This window comes from Pelobates fuscus, chromosome 12 (assembly GCF_036172605.1).
Source record: "Pelobates fuscus isolate aPelFus1 chromosome 12, aPelFus1.pri, whole genome shotgun sequence".
Taxonomy (NCBI): Eukaryota; Metazoa; Chordata; class Amphibia; order Anura; family Pelobatidae; genus Pelobates; species Pelobates fuscus.
In genome coordinates, this window is record NC_086328.1 from 4,008,448 (window position 1) to 4,023,286 (window position 14,839).

Here is a 14,839-nt window from a genome sequence, read left to right on the forward strand (position 1 = left end):
TATGGAGCGTTCCAGGACATAGGTTCAAGTAATAACAAACATAAGTGAGAAGTAAGCATCTAATACAGCTCACTGCTTTTGTCTTCTAGTAAACTGCGGCATATCATTGATGAGATGGTGACCACTGAGAGGGAGTATGTCCGTTCGCTGTGGTATATAAGTGAAAATTACTTTCCTGAAATGGAGCGACTTGACCTCCCTCAGGACCTCCGCGGGAAGCGGGGGATTATTTTCGGTAACCTGGAGAAGCTGCGGGATTTCCACAGTCAGTACTTCCTGAAGGAACTTGAGAGCTGCTGTAATCACCCACTGCGAGTCAGTCACTGCTTCCTCCGACATGTAGGTGACCACAAATCCCAAACACTGCCATTAGGCCATGGCTCTCCTAGTGATACTCTGAACGTGTTAGTCAGTCACTGCTTCCTCCGACATGTAGGTGACCACAAATCCCAAACACTGCCATTAGGCCACGGCTCTCCTAGTGATACTCTGAACGTGTTCGTCAGTCACTGCTTCCTCTGACATGTAGGTGACCACAAATCCCAAACACTGCCATTAGGCCACGGCCCTCCTAGTGATACTCTGAACGTGTTAGTCAGTCACTGCTTCCTCCGACATGTAGGTGACCACAAATCCCAAACACTGCCATTAGGCCACGGCTCTCCTAGTGATACTCTGAACGTGTTAGTCAGTCACTGCTTCCTCCGACATGTAGGTGACCACAAATCCCAAACACTGCCATTAGGCCACGGCTCTCCTAGTGATACTCTGAACGTGTTCGTCAGTCACTGCTTCCTCCGACATGTAGGTGACCACAAATCCCAAACACTGCCATTAGGCCACGGCCCTCCTAGTGATACTCTGAACGTGTTAGTCAGTCACTGCTTCCTCCGACATGTAGGTGACCACAAATCCCAAACACTGCCATTAGGCCACGGCTCTCCTAGTGATACTCTGAACGTGTTAGTCAGTCACTGCTTCCTCCGACATGTAGGTGACCACAAATCCCAAACACTGCCATTAGGCCACGGCTCTCCTAGTGATACTCTGAACGTGTTAGTCAGTCACTGCTTCCTCCGACATGTAGGTGACCACAAATCCCAAACACTGCCATTAGGCCACGGCTCTCCTAGTGATACTCTGAACGTGTTCGTCAGTCACTGCTTCCTCCGACATGTAGGTGACCACAAATCCCAAACACTGCCATTAGGCCACGGCCCTCCTAGTGATACTCTGAACGTGTTAGTCAGTCACTGCTTCCTCCGACATGTAGGTGACCACAAATCCCAAACACTGCCATTAGGCCACGGCTCTCCTAGTGATACTCTGAACGTGTTAGTCAGTCACTGCTTCCTCCGACATGTAGGTGACCACAAATCCCAAACACTGCCATTAGGCCACGGCTCTCCTAGTGATACTCTGAACGTGTCAGTCAGTCACTGCTTCCTCCGACATGTAGGTGACCACAAATCCCAAACACTGCCATTAGGCCACGGCTCTCCTAGTGATACTCTGAACGTGTTAGTCAGTCACTGCTTCCTCCGACATGTAGGTGACCACAAATCCCAAACACTGCCATTAGGCCACGGCTCTCCTAGTGATACTCTGAACGTGTTAGTCAGTCACTGCTTCCTCCGACATGTAGGTGACCACAAATCCCAAACACTGCCATTAGGCCACGGCTCTCCTAGTGATACTCTGAACGTGTCAGTCAGTCACTGCTTCCTCCGACATGTAGGTGACGTCTTTACCACAAATCCCAAACACTGCCATTCGGCCACGGCTCTCCTAGTGATACTCTGAACGTGTCAGTCAGTCACTGCTTCCACCGACATGTAGGTGACGTCTTTACCACAAATCCCAAACACTGCCATTAGGCCACGGCTCTCCTAGTGATACTCTGAACGTGTCAGTCAGTCACTGCTTCCTCCGACATGTAGGTGACGTCTTTACCACAAATCCCAAACACTGCCATTAGGCCACGGCTCTCCTAGTGATACTCTGAACGTGTTAGTCAGTCACTGCTTCCTCCGACATGTAGGTGACCACAAATCCCAAACACTGCCATTAGGCCACGGCCCTCCTAGTGATACTCTGAACGTGTTAGTCAGTCACTGCTTCCACCGACATGTAGGTGACCACAAATCCCAAACACTGCCATTAGGCCACGGCTGTCCTAGTGATACTCTGAACGTGTCAGTCAGTCACTGCTTCCTCCGACATGTAGGTGACGTCTTTACCACAAATCCCAAACACTGCCATTAGGCCACGGCTCTCCTAGTGATACTCTGAACGTGTTAGTCAGTCACTGCTTCCTCCGACATGTAGCTGAAACTCAAGCCACGCATCACAAATCATCCACTGGATGTCTGAGATAGCCGGAGGGGCACAGTCTGTAATTTGGAGAGCTGATATTATATACCACAAAAACCAGAGCAGGTCTTCTAAATTATATATTTCAGAAACCATCTATTTACCATAATCTTTAATCTGGAACTATATTCAGTTTGTTTGTGTTAAAGGCATACTATAGTCACCAAAACAATTTTATCTTAAAGGGACACTATAGTCATCCAGACCACTTCAGCTCAATGAAGTGGTCTGGGTGCCAGGTCCCTCAGGTTTAACCCTTTCCATGTAAACATAGCAGTTTCAGAGAAACTGCTATGTTTACATTGCAGGGTTAATCCAGCCTCTAGTGGCTTTCTTCCTGACAGCGTGCTGTTTGAATGCACGCGCGGCACATGCGCATTCCGCTCCACTCGGGAGCTGACGTCAGCGAGGGAGGAGAGGTCACCAGTGCCGAGGGGGCCCGGCGCTGGATTAGGGTAAGCTGCTGAAAGGGTTTTAACCCCTTCAGCGCCACGGGAGGGGGACCCTGAAGGTGAGGGTACCCCAAGGATGACATAGTGTCAGAAAAACGGGTTTGTTTTCCTGACACTATAGTGATCCTTTAATGTAGCGGTTTTGGTGTATAGATCATGCCCCTGCAGTCTCACTGTCCAATTCTCTACCATTTAGGAAATCAATCACGTTTGTTTCTGTTTCTGCAACCCTAGCCACACCTCCACTGGCTGTGACTGACACAGCCTGCATGAAAACAAAATGGTTTCATTTTCTATCAGATGTTAACTGGCTTTAGAGGTTTTTATCTCCTGCTCTGTAAATGAAAATTTAATTACTCAAAAAAGGCTCCTGCAGAATATAGCAAGCTATTAACAGAGCAGGAGATATAAATGCTTAATTAAACAGACTGTGTAATAAAGAAAGTGTAAATATTAGATCTTTCTTTACAGGAAGTGTTTAGGAAGGCTGTGCAAGTCACATGCAGGGAGGTGTGACTAAGGCTGTATAAACACATAATCTATACACCAAAACTGCTTCATTAATCTAGTTGTTTTTTTGGTGACTATAGTGTCTTTTTAAGTGAATTCTTTGAAATGTTCTACTCTGAATAGAATTGGCCAGAAAACTATTTTGTAATGAAAGGTTTAATTATTTCAGGGTTTCATATCTAATAGTTCTCTTCTCTCTCCAGAAAGATCAGTTTGGGATGTATGCTTTATACAGCAAGAATAAACCTCGGTCTGACCAGTTACTTGCCAGCCATGGGAACATATTTTTTAAGGTGAGAAATTGATGGCAGCAAGATAAATTCTATTTCAGATGAATGAGCGAGCTCCTGCTGACACACACATATCATCTCACAGAAACTCTGACATATGTTTTAATGGGCAATTTCATTTCCTTACTTGTTTACTTGCATCGTTAGGGGTATAGATCTGTTATTTCCTGTCCACTCTTTTAACCGGATTCTGTATTTGCTCCATTGATGACTTCAGAATAAACAGCGACAACTGGGTGATAAGATGGACCTTGCGTCATACTTGCTGAAGCCTATTCAAAGAATGAGCAAGTACGCTCTGCTCCTAAAGGACCTGATTAAAGAGTGCGGGGAGGCGCAGGAGCAAGAGCTGGCTTATCTGCGAGCAGCCGAGGAGATGGTGAAGTTTCAGCTGCGTCACGGAAATGACTTGCTGGCTATGGATGCGATCAGAGACTGTGATGTAAGTACCTGGAGCATAAAGCATCGCTCGTTTAACTATTATTAATCGTTACCACCCTACCTAAACAGTTACTCTAACCACTTCTGTGACTTGAAGTGGTCATGCTCGTAAGTCTGTATGTGCAGTGTTTCTGGTTAAAATGCTGCACATTCATTGAAATTCGCATTTATTTGCTGGTGGTTAGTTACACGCCTGGTACATGTGATTTTGGCGGCCTGGACCTCTGTTCTGGACTAGCAAATGTCAATTCTGTGCATAAGATATGTCAGTCTTCAGCACACACTGCATGCTGACATATTAAGCTTCTCCCTGCCTCCCTATCCGTTTCCCGATCTCCCTCCCTCTCCCCTTACCCTTGGGGGAGCTTGTGATTGGACTGCAAGGCCCTGGCTGATTTTGGAGGAGGTGTGGAAGACAGCGCCGGTAGCTTCATTCGGCGTTGGATTCCAGGTAAGTAACAACTTTTTTTCCTTTTTTTTTGTACTAGGACCTAATAAATAGTGCCAAACGGGACATTTTATGTAGAATAAGACCCCGCCCCCCAAAAAAGTTGGAGTAATCAATGAATTTGTCTGGCGTGCTTTCTCTCCATAAATCGGCTTAAGAAGTAACTTTCCTTTGTGTGTGTATTTGGGTAACAGGTGAATTTGAAGGAACAAGGCCAGTTGGTCAGACAGGATGAATTCACAGTGTGGCTGGGTCGCAAGAAATGCCAGAGACACGTCTTCCTTTTTGAGGATCTCATCTTATTCAGCAAGCCCAAGAGAATTGAGGGGGGACTGGATGTCTACATTTACAAGCGCTCTTTTAAAGTAAGAATTACACCCACACTTCCTTGAAGGGACACAAGCTTTGTAACGCATTGAGTGGATAAATGAAACTGCTTAGACAATGATAATCACCTCTGATCTCTGCTAGCCATCCATACGGGCGATCTACTGGTTTCAGCTCATTGCAGTTATAATACACTGTGAGCAGGGACACCGGATCTCATTATAACAAGGAATACACTTTGTTCTGGTAACTGTAACATTTATCTATTGCTCACACTGCCAATGAAAGCTGCCGACTGCTAATACTTACTGGATTTACCTTGTACCACTAATTCCAGGTTCTCCACCCAGAAATCATTTATTCTACAACTAGCTGGCCTCCAGTGGATGGAGCTGGTACCATAAGTGTAACGGTTGATGTCCGAGGACATGGGTCTCATTTGACTCTAAATTGGGCGATTCCTGATCTATATAGAGTAATGTGTTTCTCTGCTCATTTGCAGACAGCAGACATTGGGTTGACGGAAAATTCAGGTGACAGCGGTTTGCGCTTTGAAATCTGGTTCCGGAGACGCAAATCTAATGATACGCACGTCCTACAGGCAAGCAGCCCTGAGACCAAGCATGCCTGGACCTGCAATATTGCCAAAATCCTGTGGCAGCAAGCTAACAGGAACAAAGGTAAGGCGTGCAGAGCTCTCTGTGTTCATTAGGGGCATTTTAGGGAATTGTTGGCAATAGGAAGCCAATGCCTAAATGGGATTTGCTGGGGGAGGAAAAGTGATGCTGAACTAGTAACTAATTGGGGCTTCTATACTAAAGCAGCAACTCTAGAGAATTAATGAAGGAACTACACATTTATAGCCGTGCAATTTCCAAATATTTTGCGGTTTCCTTCTCAATTCTCCACAATTCTTGTTTTAGGGATAAACCTTTAGCATTTTAATTGACATCAGAAGTTACTTAATAAATCTGCAAACCCTCAGTTTATAAATGATGTTGGTATTTTCTCTCTCTTTCTGTGTTTATATAAAGTCACTGAGGCAGAAGGGAGGCCATTCTGTACAGCGAGATTAAGTGACTGCACAGGACACATTACTAGAAGGTCCGCGATAATAGGATTTAGGATGGTTTTTATCAACGTCTGTTTGTTCTGGTTTCCCAGAGATCCGCATGCAGGAAATGGTATCGATGGGAGTTGGTAACAAGCCGTTCCTGGATATAACTCCAAGTGATGCGGCAATTAATAATCGTGCCATTGATTACATCATGAAGGGCAGAGGTATGTCAATAGCTGGGAGAGTGCAGAACGAGCCTCTGGGCTGATATGTAGTCGGTACTTTGTGGAGCGAAGTCTGGACGCCTTTAACCGCTCCTGGATTAATAGAATTGCTGAATTAAAACTTTCACTTCTCCTTTATCTAGGAGCTCGAACCAGGGCATCTATTGCGGTTTCTTTATTTGACCACTCAGACCCTTACAAAAGAACCCAAGCACCCATCACATGCACCTCTGCGCCCTCTGCCTGCGGGCCTTCGTCTGCTTCATTATTGGGGCCCCTCAATCTGCACATGTACGTCAATCAGACTCTCTTGCCAGGAGTTTTGTCCCCAAATAGAGCGTTTGAGACCAGTAGCTGCCTGGAAGAGGATGAATTAGAGAATGAGACCAGCTGCAGCCAGCCTTCCATGAGTAAGTGTACCCAGCAGTGTCCATTCTTTCATACAGAAAGAAAGGACGTGTATTGATTACTTGTCTCTTGTTCCAGCTACAGAGAGCTCAGGGTCTTCCCAGTGCATGTCCGCTGCTGGATCCAGTGGCTCTGATAGTGGCTGTGTATCTGGGATTCCACAGGATAACCTGTCTGAAGATGCTACATCTCCATGTGATGCGTCCGCACCGTACTCTCTTCATGGAGCCAGACACCATTCCAGCCTATTGTCCCCAGCCATGCAGAAAGCGAAGTTCAGAAACCAGCAATACATATCTGCGGTAAGAAAGGTATTTGTTTTTAATAAGAATGAGACAGTGAATTCCTTGTAGAAAATGCCTGAGGGGCTTTGCCAGGGTTTTGGTGAATTTCCTGTAAACGTGGGACTGTCAGGGCTGACACGGGCTTTGCCGGGATTTTGGTGAATTTCCTGTAAACGTGGGACTGTCAGGGCTGACACAGGCTTTGCCGGGATTTTGGTGAATTTCCTGTAAACGTGGGACTTTTAAGGCTGACACGGGCTTTGCCAGGATTTTGGTGAATTTCCTGTAAACGTGGGACTGTCAGAGCTGACACAGGCTTTGCCGGGATTTTGGTGAATTTCCTGTAAACGTGGGACTGTCAGGGCCGACACAGGCTTTGCCGGAGTGAATTGGAAACGTGTAGTGATGGATTCCAATACAAAGACTTGTAATACAATTGCTTTACCAGCATTGCCCCATTTTGGGGGCTATTAACCAAACCACATTACACTCTTGGGGCTATTTACTAAAGTGAAAATTGCTGGGAATTCAAATAAAAGCCAAATTAGAAACATTTCCCAAGTCACCTGTGTTTCACTTTGGCTGTTTTAGCCTTTAATATGAATTCCCAACAATTCTCACTTTAGTAAATAAGCCCCAAGAGTGTAATGGAGGAACAAAAAGGGTAATCTGGGCAACGTGCTACGAGTGGAGCAATCAGCAGGGACATTCCATTGGTTTCCATGGTGATGGTTTCAGCTGTAGAGCAATCAGCAGGAACATTCCATTGGTTTCCATGGTGATGGTTTCAGCTGTAGAGCAATCAGCAGGAACATTCCATTGGTTTCCATGGTGATGGTTTCAGCTGTAGAGCAATCAGCAGGAACATTCCATTGGTTTTCATGGTGATGGTTTCAGCAGGAACATTCCAATGGTTTCCATGGTGATGGTTTCAGCAGGAACATTCCATTGGTTTCCATGGTGATGGTTTCAGCTGTAGAGCAATCAGCAGGAACATTCCATTGGTTTCCATGGGGACTGTTTCAGCTGTAGAGCAATCAGCAGGAACATTTCATTGGTTTTCATGGTGATGGTTTCAGCAGGAACATTCCATTGGTTTCCATGGTGATGGTTTCAGCAGGAACATTCCATTGGTTTCCATGGTGATGGTTTCAGCTGTAGAGCAATCAGCAGGGACATTCCATTGGTTTCCATGGTGATTGTTTCAGCTGTAGAGCAATCAGCAGGAACATTCCATTGGTTTCCATGGTGATGGTTTCAGCTGTAGAGCAATCAGCAGGAACATTCCATTGGTTTCCATGGTGATGGTTTCAGCTGTAGAGCAATCAGCAGGAACATTCCATTGGTTTCCATGGGGACTGTTTCAGCTGTAGAGCAATCAGCAGGAACATTTCATTGGTTTCCATGGTGATTGTCCGATGTAGCGCATTCCATGGTGATTGCTCAATGATTGTTCCATTTTTTTGAAATTTGCTTTAGAATTACTTTTTGTGCTGAGTGCTCATCATTTGCACTTTCTACGCCCTCTTGTAAGGCTTTGCCTGGAATAGTGTGTCCAGTTCTAGTAATGCAGCAGATAATGGGCACAGTCTGTGGAAAGACTGAAATGCTTTATATAAAGAGCTTGGACCAGAGGAAGGCTGACGTGACGTGAAAATAGTCCAAACCAGGCCCATCCATCTTCCCTCTGAATGATCATTTACAGGGTTCGGCTGCACGTTATGGGGCCACATATAGTCCTAATACAGAATTGGGCCCCTGTGCATCCTGTGATGTGTTTCATGTGTCTATTTAGAGCGAATGTATTGTGTGTGTGAACATTTCTGAGACACGGTAGAAAGGTCAGTTTGCACCTCTGTGTAAAACAAACAAGAGACGTGTAGTTAGAGCTGTCATGGTGATCGGATCTTTACCCTGATGTGTTTGTTTGTAGGAGCTGAATTCTAACCCAGCACTAACCCCTGATTCTCTCCCCAGAACGCCAGCCACCTACCCCTAAGCCCTTCCACCATAGTGTGACATACCTGTAACCCGTAAGTGCAATCATTTCTATCCTTTACTGCTCTCACTACAACTATAGAACCGTGGAAGAATGTATCTATTATTACCGTTTACACTGATGTCAATCATTTGCAGAGTGAAGGGAATGAAAAGGGATATGTTTGTGGAGTAACGAGGAAATGTAGTGAGGTGTAGAGTTAGTGAGGGCTTTGTAGGTTAGTGTTTCAGTTTGAAGGGTACAGGAATCCAATATAATGATTGGTAAAGGGGTGAGGTGTGGAGTTAGTGAGGGCTTTGTAGGTTAGTGTTAGCAGTTTGAACGGTACCGGAATCCAATGTAATGATTGGTAAAGGGGTGAGGTGTGGAGTTAATTGAGGGCTTTGTAGGTTAGTGTTAGCAGTTTGAAGGGTACAGGAAGCCAATGTAATGATTGGTAAAGGGGTGAGGAATGAAGTTAGCGGTCAGATAAGAAGGTTAGCCTGGTTGCAGCATTCATTACATGTAGATAGGCTATGCGGGTATTTAGAAAGCTGATGACCAGTGAGTTGCAATAGTCTATTCGGGAAATAAAGAGCACATGAGCAAGTGCCTTAGCTGTATCTTGAGTTAGAAAATGGTGAATGTGGGCATTCTTTCTAAGGTGAAAGTTACACCAAGGCAGCTAGTTTGAGGAGTTGAGGTAATAGATGTCCCGTTGACTTGCAGGGAGATTGATGGAGGAGGACTATTTGAGGGGGAAGATAAGTTCAGTTTAGAAAACCAGAAGACATCAAGTTACAGATACAAGAGAGGCAGTTTGTGACATGTTCCAGGAGAGTGGTCAGGGAATGAGACGTAAATCTGAGTACCGTTGGCATATCGATGGTACTGAATTCCTAAAGAGTTAATAAAGTTACCGAGAGAGGCAGGGTAGATAGAGAATAGAAGAGGACCAAGATCAGAGCCTTGGGGAACACCAACCGAGATGGGCAGCAGGGAGGAGATGGCTCCAGAGAAAGAAGCACTAAATGAGAGTTCAGAAAGCATGACAACCAGGAAAACACTGTGTCACAGAGTCCAAGGGTCTGAAGACGACGAGTGGTCAGAAGAGAGTTTAAGGATTAAAAGAGAGCAATGGCCTTCAGATTTAGCACTAAGTCATTGGTCAGTTTATTAAGGGCAGTTTCAGTAGAATGGAGGGAGCGGAAGCCAGGTAATCTATGGGCAGTTTCAGTGGAGTGGAAGCCAGGCGATCTATGGGCAGATTTAGTAGAATGGAGGGAGAGGAAGCCAGGTAATCTATGGGCAGTTTCAATAGAATGGAGGGAGAGGAAGCCAGGTAATCTATGGGCAGTTTCAGTAGAATGGAGGGAGAGGAAGCCAGGTAATCTATGGGCAGTTTCAGTAGAATGGAGGGAGAGGAAGCCAGGTAATCTATGGGCAGATTTAGTAGAATGGAGGGAGAGGAAGCCAGGTAATCTATGGGCAGTTTCAGTAGAATGGAGGGAGAGGAAGCCAGGTAATCTATGGGCAGTTTCAGTAGAATGGAGGGAGAGGAAGCCAGGTAATCTATGGGCAGTTTCAGTAGAATGGAGGGATAGGAAGCCAGGTAATCTATGGGCAGTTTCAGTAGAATGGAGGGAGAGGAAGCCAGGTAATCTATGGGCAGTTTCAGTAGAATGGAGGGAGAGGAAGTCATGTAATCTATGGGCAGTTTCAGTAGAATGGAGGGATAGGAAGCCAGGTAATCTATGGGCAGTTTCAGTAGAATGGAGGGAGAGGAAGCCAGGTAATCTATGGGCAGTTTCAGTAGAATGGAGGGAGAGGAAGCCAGGTAATCTATGGGCAGTTTCAGTAGAATGGAGGGAGAGGAAGCCAGGTAATCTATGGGCAGTCTCAGTAGAATGGAGGGAGAGGAAGCCAGGTAATCTATGGGCAGTTTTAGTAGAATGGAGGGAGAGGAAGCCAGGTAATCTATGGGCAGTTTCAGTAGAATGGAGGGAGAGGAAGCCAGGTAATCTATGGGCAGTTTCAGTAGAATGGAGGGAGAGGAAGCCAGGTAATCTATGGGCAGTTTCAGTAGAATGGAAGGAGAGGAAGCCAGGTAATCTATGGGCAGTTTCAGTAGAATGGAGGGAGAGGAAGCCAGGTAATCTATGGGCAGTTTCAGTAGAATGGAGGGAGAGGAAGCCAGGTAATCTATGGGCAGTTTCAGTAGAATGGAGGGAGAGGAAGCCAGGTAATCTATGGGCAGTTTCAGTAGAATGGAGGGAGCGGAAGCCAGGTAATCTATGGGCAGTTTCAGTAGAATGGAGGGAGAGGAAGCCAGGTAATCTATGGGCAGTTTCAGTAGAATGGAGGGAGCGGAAGCCAGGTAATCTATGGGCAGTTTCAGTAGAATGGAGGGATAGGAAGCCAGGTAATCTATGGGCAGTTTCAGTAGAATGGAGGGATAGGAAGCCATGTAATCTATGGGCAGTTTCAGTAGAATGGAGGGAGAGGGAGCCAGGTAATCTATCTGGTTTTCGGTTCATTCCAATTTACTGTTTCTGAGCGGGGTGGGGGTCAGGGCGAGCTCTTATTCTCATATTGTGAGCACTTGGATTCCTTTCTCGTACAGCTGGGTTTTGCATTTCTGTTTTTCACCTTAATTTGGTAATGTGTTATTGTCCTTATTCGGATCAGAGAATAGCTGGAGATGGTTATACGCTACCCTGAACATTAACAGCATTTTAAATGTAGGAAGACCTAGAACAAGTCTGCTAATTTCTAGTTTCGTTAATAATTCCTCTAAATGTCTCCATTTTCTTTCCCATGCTCCCATCATGATCACCTAACTACCCATGTTTAACAAAGTTTGGGATCTGTACGTTAATGGTTATATCGTGTAGACCGACCCCCTGTATACTGACAGTTTATGTGGTTAGAGTTACAATGAAGAATGTCTGGTAATATCACGTAAAGCTGGGCTCGGCCATGTGCTGACACGGACATTCTGTATAATATATATATTCTATTGCTCTGTATAAATATTGTGTTAATCCTGGAATCCTTTATTTAAAAGGAATGTATTGCTTCCTCTCTGGTTTACAGCACAGACAGCCAGAAATGGCTTGCGCAGTCAAACTGTGGGGTAATTAATTTGCCTGGATAGCTTGCTTCACTAAATATCTGCTTTAGATCCTGCTAGCACACTATAGTTTGTGTAAGAATTTGATGTTCCCCAAAAGCTTGGCGCGGGCAGTGCTGCTCCCCAGTGTTCTGAATGGTCTGTCCCCTAAATTCCGAGCTGTCATTGTCATGCATGTGGTTATTGTTTAACCCCTTAAGGACACATGACGTGTCTGACACGTCATGATTCCCTTTTATTCCAGAAGTTTGGTCCTTAAGGGGTTAACAGATTAAATGGAATGTTATTATTCCCACTTTAACCGTTACCTATCTCTGCTCTAGGTTTGACCGGATGGCGTCATTGTTGGATTACGGCATCCACCATTTTCAGAAGGACCAGCTGCTTCCAGAGCAATATTTTGTTTTAGAGTAAAAGTGCTAAGGAGACTAGTTGATTTTTAACCCATGTAATATTGCGAATACTGTACATAGTTTGATAAACACTGTTTGTTATACTTTGTTATAATCAGAGTGCGTCAAGATTCCAGGAATCCTCTGAGACTGATAGAAATTAGTTTTTAAGCTTAACAGTTTGTAAAAAAACAAAACAAAAAAAAACGACATTTGTAAAATATATATTTAAAGAGCCAGAAAAACAAAGAAAATGCTTTTCTATTCACTTTCCATGTTACATTGATTAGTGTCGCTCCCCAATTAGATATAATTTATTTACTGGAGGTAAAATAAAGAAGATTTCAGATGTTGCATTAGTGTGTCTTTATCCCTGTGTGGAAAGAAATCGGCGTTTCGGGGGGTGAGCTCGTCCAGACTAGTTTGTCTTTCAGTTCAGTGAAATCGACAAAGTCGGCACGGTGTGTACCTTCACTAGTCCATGGCACCCCTGGGTCATTACACCGTAAAATCCTGTATGCATCGGATACCTTCATCTCTTGTTTATTGTGACTGCAGCGCCTCCTTCAGGACAGAACGAGAAACTGATTTGTAGCACGGAGCATGATCTGCAGACAGTGACTGTACTTCCATGGATAGGGTAGAGTAATCTGAAAACTGAGAGGACAGTGATTAAGTCACATAGTCCTGGCCACTGATTTACTACAGTGCAGGATTTTGGCTTCAGTCACACCTTGGATATTGGCATCTAGAGTGATTTAACTCCTAAATGACAGAGAATTGAACAGTGAGACTCCAGGGGGTGCGTTCTGTACACCAAAACTGCTTCATTAAGCTAATGCCCCTTTAACCTGACAGTGGGCTGCAGTGGTTATGATATTTGGAGTATTTCTTTAAAGTAGTACTTTTTACTAATTTTACCATACAAAAGAAATATGAAGACAAGTGAGAGCACTGCTTTAATTGAGAAACAATTTAACACGTATATCACACACAGGGGAGTCCGTGATACCCATACGTTTTAGGGAACGTTTTAGTTCCCTCATACTACAAATTGTCCCTTTCCCCCATACAGTAAGTTATTGGGTATAAACTGGAGGTGGACACGCTCACAGAACAAGGTAAGTTAATGAGTTCAATAAACCCCTTTGGAATGTACATGGGCTGCATCAGGTTCAGTCATGTAAACTGCACATCCAATGCTGGCCCACCAGAGGTGCTTTATCCAGAGAATGGCACCAAGATCTGCAAAGAGAGATGGCATTACTTTACTATACCACCTGCGTTATACAGCGCCAACATATACCATGACGTAGTAAAACACAGACAAGGGCTGAGTGTGTGGGCTTTTTGGAGAGGATCGCTATAAATAACAGAAAAAAATAAAGTCTTGGCTATTGAAATTAAAGGGCCAGTCTAAGTTTCTAACATTTTGCCTTCGATGCACCGTGTTTTCAGGGACACCTATCACGGCACACTGCGCCCCGACATGCTGACTGACTAGCCAGACACGGCCTAGCTATAGGTTGCAAATTACATCGGAAATACAGTTCATTCCCAATCACAGACTGAGCACCCAACCCACACAGGAAGTGCTTGGCATAAACCCTCTGGACAGCTTCCTGTTTGGGTACTGGCTGGCGAGGTGGCACAGGTATGGAGCTTATCACAAAGCTCTGCAGCAGTAAAACTCAGTAATTTGCAGTTTGTATAAGTGGATCACAGAGCTCCACAGCAATAAAACTCACAGTAATGTGCAGTGTGTATGAGGGTATCACAGAGCTCCACAGCAATAAAACTCACAGTAATGTGCAGTGTGTATGAGGGTATCACAGAGCTCCGCAGCAATAAATCTCACCGAAATGTGCAGTGCATATGAGTATCCCAGAGTGATATAGCCCAGATTAATAACCATGGAGGAGTACCAGAGCTCCACAGTTATTTGCAGTTTGTATGAGCATATCACAGAGCTCCGCAGCAGTAAAACTCTCAGTAATGTGCAGTGTGTATGAGCATATCACAGAGCTCCGCAGCAGTAAAACTCTCAGTAATGTGCAGTGTGTATGAGGGTATCACAGAGCTCTGCTGCAATAAAAGCAAACACAGGCAGGATAATATAAAAATGATCCACAGTGATAAAAACTAATTCTGCCCCTTGTACAAATTGTATACCCACATACACAAGTGTAAAACCATGAAAATATTTAAAGATAAGGACTCTCTCTCTAGAGCTCTCTCTCTCTCCCACAGTGTGTCTCTCTCTCTCTGTATAGAGCTCTCTCTCTCCCACAGTGTGTGTGTCTCTCTATATATAGAGCTTTCTCTGTATAGAGCTCTCTCTATATACAGCTCTCTCTCCCCCCCACAGTGTATCTCTCTGTATAGAGCTCGCTCGCTCTCCCACAGGGTGTCTCTCTGTATAGAGCTCTCTCTCTCTGTATAGAGCTCTCTCTTCCAGTGTCTCTCTCTGTATAGAGCTCTCTCTCTGTATAGAGCTCTCTCTCTGTATAGAGCTCTCTCTT

General features: G+C 44.8%; 1 protein-coding gene across 3 annotated transcripts in view; it reads left to right on the forward strand.

The window, feature by feature from the left end:
* The window catches only part of LOC134579012 (uncharacterized), a 147,669-nt gene extending 135,056 nt beyond the window's left edge, over positions 1-12,613 (forward strand). For 2 of the 3 annotated variants that reach the window (XM_063438149.1, XM_063438151.1), the window contains 10 exons: positions 90-339; positions 3,539-3,628; positions 3,843-4,067; positions 4,709-4,879; positions 5,344-5,521; positions 6,006-6,122; positions 6,266-6,532; positions 6,609-6,832; positions 8,792-8,847; positions 12,249-12,613. In XM_063438149.1, the coding sequence (XP_063294219.1) occupies positions 90-339; positions 3,539-3,628; positions 3,843-4,067; positions 4,709-4,879; positions 5,344-5,521; positions 6,006-6,122; positions 6,266-6,532; positions 6,609-6,832; positions 8,792-8,833 (1,564 nt within the window). In that variant the 3' untranslated portion in view covers positions 8,834-8,847; positions 12,249-12,613. The remainder of the gene's footprint in view (positions 1-89; positions 340-3,538; positions 3,629-3,842; positions 4,068-4,708; positions 4,880-5,343; positions 5,522-6,005; positions 6,123-6,265; positions 6,533-6,608; positions 6,833-8,791; positions 8,848-12,248) is intronic. The other variant, XM_063438150.1, reaches the window with a different exon arrangement.
* Positions 12,614-14,839: the final 2,226 nt, after the last annotated feature.